We start from the raw sequence: 6,510 nt of genomic DNA, 5'->3' as shown, positions 1-6,510 counted from the left end.
ATATATGTATATGTATGTGTGAATATCAGCAGGATTCACGAACTCAGGTCTAGAAATAATGTGAAGCACCAAATTGCCAAGAAAGTTAGGCACCCTAATTCACTTTTACACATCAGCCTATTTACGTAGCATTCTAGCATATTACACTCACTGAAACTCTGGCCCTTCCAGTGCCACTGGGTTCAAAACTATGGAAACAATCTGTCACAGCTCTCAGACTTAATTTTCTTCATTTACAAGTCAAAAATGCCATGCAAGCAGCAATTAATGCTTGAAAGATCAGTTCCACTTGTCCTAGCACAAATACAATATCTTGACTTTGCAAGGTTGCTGCCTGTTGAAAACAGGAAAAGAAAACTAATGTCTTTGTCCAGACGCTAAGCCACCACTTCAGTGGATGTTCTTAAGTGTGTTCTAGCTCCTAACCCCCATTAAAGCTGAAGTTTGTGAGTAGTCATAGCATCTGATACTGAAACAGAAGCTCCCCCAGCTAAATTGCCTGTGTGGCATTTGGGCACCAACCTGGATCATTGTTGTCCTCAAAGTCTTGCTCAGAGCTTGGAAAGTCATCCTCCACTCTTGGGAAGTTCACTAAAACAACAAAATGGGAAGCACCATTTGTTAAAAGAGGCCTTTCAGGCGTGTTATTGCCACTGGTCACTGGATTGTGAGACTGGACAGAAGAAAGTATTAGTTAAACTACTGCAAGACTCTTCCTCGTGGAAGGAGGAAGAACTGCATGTCTCCTTCCTTTGGACAAAGTCAACAAAGACTCTAGCACACTTGAGAGAACAGGATCTTCCCACTATATCACATTTCATGACCACCAAATGACCAGCTTTTAAGAAGAAAACAGTGTGAATGAAAAGCAAAGAAACCAGACAAGTTGAATAGCACTAACATATTGTCACTGGTGTCTGCATAATGGCCCTAATTCACTATTAACATGCTCATGGGTATTATTCGTACATCTTTGAATAGGATCTTAGTGCCTGTGATTACTTGCCACTAAAGCTGGATCCATTTAGCACACACTCTACTTTTCATCTTTTCCCATACATCTTACTGGATACAAAGCTTCAATGACCCAGTTTCTCACTGGGTTTCAGATAAATTCATAGTAATTTGAGGAATTCATATATCATAATTTTTATGTTTTAGTGCAAAAGCTGGTTGAAATGGGGAGAGAGAGAAATGGGTGCCCATATCTAGGCATTTATGTTAACATTTCTCTGATCCAAATTTCTTTTAGTGGTGACATTTCTTTTTATTGTTCAGCACAGACCAAAGGCTAGTAACCAAATGCACATACTATAACCTGACCAGAAGTAAGTTATTTTCCTGTGTGGTCTTCCTAGCATTACGTCTGCATACAGTTACCATGGCTCTTTTTCACTTCTCCAAAAGAAAATATCCTTTCATTTCAACCTGTTCAGATTTTTCAAAGCTGACTGTAACTTGGGGTTCTCAACTGAAAAGGTGTCTCAAAATGATCAGGAATGCACAAAATCAGGGCCTATTAGAAAGGGGTAAAAGTCACACCCTTGAAATAGTTGTGGTTGGAAATTAAGACTACTTTGCATCATGTGTAAAAGTGGCAAGAAGAGTTTAAAGAGGTTACTCATAAACAACCCAAAGAGTGTACCTTATGGCTAAAAAGCCACTTGCAAAGAAATTATTCAAAACCTTATAAAATAAGATTTCTTCATATTTGCATGGATATTTAGGACTTGAAAGGGCCTCCTGAATTGTCAAATCCATTTTTTTTGCTATACCAAGTATCAAGTAATCCCTGCTAGCAACATTACAAGGTTCACTTCCAGAGCAGGGTGGTCTGCTGAACACCATGCTGCCCCACCACCACCTTACACCTGATTGCAGTGATCATCTGTGGTGGTGCTAACAATACCTTCCCAAATACCTGTTCCTTGGGTGGAATTGTATCTGCACTCAAAGGATTAAAGGACATCTTTGAATTTTCAGGTGAATCTGGCAACAGGAATTTGCACAACCCAACACCTGCCCTTCCTGATGATGAGCTCTTCATCTAGTGAGTCAGGTAGTTAAGCTGATTCAAGGCTGCTGGTAGCTTGTTGAAGAAACACAGGTACACACTGTCTTCTGTAAATCCTCACTTTAGCAGTGAGTTCACATGATTTCTCAACACTTCTCAAACTGACAGGCCCAGATGGCAACATCTTAGGGCTGGTACAACTGCCTGAGGGCCTCTTGCAAACATTTAGAACCAAACATGTGGAAAAATAACTTGCAAAGCAGTTCATGCATGGAGATATCTGCATTGCTAGTCATCCATTGGAAGGATAAGCAGTGAGATTTGCTCTCTGTGTCACCCACACAACCCTACAGAAACAGCATATTACTGGAAGAAGAGCAAAGGTCAAAACTGGACCACAGTCTGCCCAAGGAGTCCATGTGTGGGGAAAGGCTCTTGGAAGTCGTTTGCCTTTCTATATTGTAGCTCCTCTAAATTTTGTGTGAGAACAAGCTAGCAATTTGGTACTTTTGCTATTTCCAGGGTAACCTTGAGGGAAAAGCCAGAAAAAAAATGAAGTATTGGTTAATCAACGCTTTCAAAAGAACACCAGTTCTTCCAGCCTGAAAGGAAGGAGCACTGGGAAAACTTGAAAAGAGAGAACATTAATACAAAAAGCCCAGCCCAGAATCTATTTACTCTTCTAGCAATTTGCTCAATTCCCCATGCTAATATGACTCTTAAGTCCTGTCTAAATTATATCTTCCTCCTCACCCATTCTCCTTCTTCTTCAGACCCTTACTCTTCTGTTCCCCACATGCCATTTAATTGCTATTCCATTGTATGTTATCATGCAGAGCTCTACCCCAGCTTTGGAAAAATATAACTTGACGTATCTTTTTCCATACTGGGGTTTCTAGAGGCATCAACTGAATCAGCTTGGGCTCTCTGGGTGTCTGTCAGAATTGAAGCTGGTGGTCTCGGTTCAGTTTCTAGTGCAGATGATTTACAATCTAGGCTGCTATTTGTCGTCAGTTAGGCTCCTTTGGGACAGTCACAGCAATACTGTCACAAGTGGAGCAAGCCAGAGGAAGAGACCCCCTTGGAAGGTGGTCCCCAAAAAAGCCTTGCAAGCTGCTGCACAAAATGGGAAAAACACACATTGCTCTGTGCCGTGGAGAGACGCTTCCTTGAAGGGCAGCTCCCAGGCACAATTCACTTTGCATTTTATAGAGGGAAAAAATATACTGGAGAAAGGGAGACAAAAAAGTTACTGGAAACTGCATTTAAACATGAGGAATGTTTTCTTCTGAGTGAAAGGCCCTTTTTAAAGCTTGTGTGCTGAATGATGGATGTGAGCACCTGGTCAGTCATGCCCAAAAGATGATGTTAACAATGATGTTGGAAACAGCCAGATGCTGAGACAGGCTGTTATCTGTTGGATCTGAGAGCAGTGCCAGCTAAAAGGCTAATTTATGGGACCTGAAAAAAGAAAGATAAAATTCTAATCAAAGACAAGGACTGGCTTAAGTACCATGTTTGTATGAACTCACATGAAGGGAGAGCAGGAGAGAATCAGTATTCCCAGAGAATAAGGAGCTTCAATGTACATCTGTTTCAAAATAGTAGCAAGGGTAGGAGAGATTGGGCGAGTGCAGACGAGGAAGGCACAAGAACAGAGAAGGTTCTCTGGTGGCCCACTGCAGACATACATGTGCCTCTTGCAGGAAAGCTCTCCAAACCTGCCCAAGGCAGCTCACCTCTCCAAGGCTGAGCTCAGTGTGTCTTATGGACTGGCATGTACTTCCCACCACCACATGTGCTCGATGCCAGCCCATCTGCATGGGCTTACCCACAGCACCCAATGTCCCAGGCAGAGACCTCTGCACCAAGACAAGAGCTACTGTTTTGGAGAGGACAACCATTCCTGATTGCTCGAACCTGGGCACATTCTTCCGAGGTCAATGAGAACTGTCAAGAAAAAAATTGGTGTTTCTTGCTAGACTGATTTTGGTTTAAAGCCAGGCACTAAGCTCTGCCTCCTGCTGGGTCACCTCAACCCTGGGGCAGAGCTCTATCACCGCACATCTCTTGACACACAGGCATTTGCAGATGGTGACCATGGAGCCTCTTGGGCAATTTCTGGGTGAACAAAATGAGCCTTGCAGCAGGAGATGTCTTTCCCGAGCAATATGTCAAACTAGCAGCAATTTCTAGCTCTTTTTGTTGCCTGCCCACAGCTGCTCTTGCACAGGGTAGTTTGACCTGGAGAGCACCCAGGATGCACTCCCACCATCCCCGTGCTCCTACTCTTTCCACAAGGATTCATGGGCTCTGGGGCTGAAGGGGATGCACCAGATAGGTGATGGTGGCTTGTGAGCTCTGCTACCTACTCTTTCACTCCCCAGTGAAATCTGTGGCTGTGCCTGCTGGCACAGAAGAGCAGAGCATGTAGGAGGAAGGAGGAACAACAAATTGCTGGTTTTGGGGAACTATGCAGCACATGGTCTTTTTCCCCACTGTGGAAAGGACCAGAGGGCAGCAGCCAGCTACATGCTCAGCCCCCTCTCCTGCTGCTACAACATCCTTCTTGGCCAGTGCTATCCCACCCAGCAAGGGGAGCGTAGGAGGTGCACTGCTGCTTTGCTGCCAAACAGTGCCCACAAGGGCCTGAAACATTAAATGCAGCCAAACCCAGGAAAACGGGATCAGAAATTGCCACTTCCCAGCCTTGGCAGAGAGAGACAGAGCTCTGGCTCTGTTCTCATCCTTGCTTTTCTCTCTTTGCTCATTCCCAGTTCTTTTCTCTCCACAGCAGTAGCGTGACTCCAACACACATCATTTTGTTTTGACACAGCAGAGCAGCCGCCGTGGCCTTGCCTTGACACTGCTCTGCTTGGCGGCAGCGCAGCGTCGCTCCTCCGGCTGGGAGCCCCGGGGGCTGGGGGTGACACCTCCCACCCTCCGGGAATTGGGAAAAAGCAGCAGCATAGGCACCAGGCAGAAGCACTGCCTCTAAATCCCCCATCGCTCCATTTCCAGTTGAAAATCCACCTCACTTCTCTCTTCCCCACTCCTCCAGAAACACAGAACTACTTCAGTTTACAGAAAGGCTATATCCCTGCCAAATTTCAAATTAAAACAGTGCTTTGGCTACAGTTGAGCATTAAAGAAAGCAAACAAGCAGCCACTCCCTGGCCCAGACACCCTCTGCAGTGCAGGAACTCCTGGACCTTATCCTCAGTTTGCCTTGGACCTGCCCTGGTGGTGACCAGCAGTGCACGCTGTGGCACCAGCTTCAAACTAGGGAGCCCCTCGCACTTCTTGAGGTTCCCGTATGCAGATAACGTGGGGAAGTGTGGCTGGGCAGGTGAAGACCAGCCCCGGAAAGCACTTGGAGACATGAAGCCAGGCTGGGTGCTTGGTGTGGAGGTAGATGTGAGCTATTTCCAGCCCCTGCTGCCCTCCAACATGTGGCACCCTGCTCTCGCTGCACGCGTGGCAGATGGCCAAGGCAGCTGTCCAAAACGAGGACCCTGCCACACCCTCCCTACAGCAAACACGTCCCCTGTCGCAGCCTGACCCCTTCTCCAGTGTGCCCTGCTTTTGCACCTCTCCTCAGCACCAGCACCAAGTGGTGGCATGCACCCATATTGCATGACAGTGGCATTACACGGCGTGGTTTCCCTCTCCCTCTCCCATAGTGCTGGGCTGCCTGGGTAAGAATATGACACTCGGGTTCAGTGCTCCAGCACGGAGCTCACCAGTCCCAAACAGCTCCTTGGTGCAAGGGCAGCACTGCCAGCCCACCACCACCACGCAAGGGCTCGGAGCTGGGGGAGAAGCTGGCAGCTCTGCAGCATCCTGATATGTTTATCACCCTCCCGTTGTTGCTGTTTGTTTTTACAGTGCAATGGCTAACGACACGATTCCTCAAACTGGCAGTCACGCCTGCAGTCTCTGCTAAGAGCCGCCAAGACCACTGATGGAGGAGCTGTGGCGGAAAGCCAGGCGGCTGTCCAAGCTTGCCTCAGGGCCTCGCCTGCTGTCTGTGCACCTCGCTCTGCTGCCCTGGCACGGGGGAAGTGGGGGCCAGCCCCGATAAAGTCAGTAGGTTTTCATGGGATTTCTAGAGGGGCAAAAATCCAAATACAGCCCTGTGCAGAGTCTGGTTTCTACCCTGTTCCCTTGCAGTCACCAGCAAAGACATTTCAGCCCTGACAGGGAAAGCCAACCTCGCCCACACAGCCCAGGAGGGAAGCAGCTCTGGGGTTCCTGTGCCAAGTGTCATCCTGCAGGTGCCTCCACTGGCAGGAGGCTGACCCAGCTGCACGTCCACTCCCCCGGCGGGTGAATGAGCACTATGCTTTGCAGCCTGCTCCGGAGCATTCGGCCATCTCGGGCACTCTGACATTGCCAAGGCACAGCACAGCCCTTTGCCAGGCCAGCGCTCCCTCTCTCACATCCCTCTGAGCCACCAGCTTTGTCCCATCGCTTACAGAGGGTGCCCATGGACC

The 6,510-nt window shown here is 47.6% G+C and overlaps 1 protein-coding gene across 1 annotated transcript in view; it reads right to left on the bottom strand.

Moving 5' to 3' along the window:
- Window positions 1-522: 522 nt before the first annotated feature.
- The window catches only part of NRP2 (neuropilin 2), a gene marked incomplete at both ends in the record, with an annotated part of 73,638 nt that continues 67,650 nt past the window's right edge, over window positions 523-6,510 (bottom strand). Inside the window, one exon of the mRNA XM_009070633.1 lies at window positions 523-591. Coding sequence (XP_009068881.1) covers window positions 523-591 — 69 coding nt within the window. The remainder of the gene's footprint in view (window positions 592-6,510) is intronic.

This window comes from Acanthisitta chloris, unplaced genomic scaffold, assembly GCF_000695815.1.
Source record: "Acanthisitta chloris isolate BGI_N310 unplaced genomic scaffold, ASM69581v1 scaffold24472, whole genome shotgun sequence".
NCBI lineage: Eukaryota > Metazoa > Chordata > Aves > Passeriformes > Acanthisittidae > Acanthisitta > Acanthisitta chloris.
Note: the sequence above shows the minus strand (reverse complement) of the source record. Positions and strands in the feature narration are given on the sequence as shown.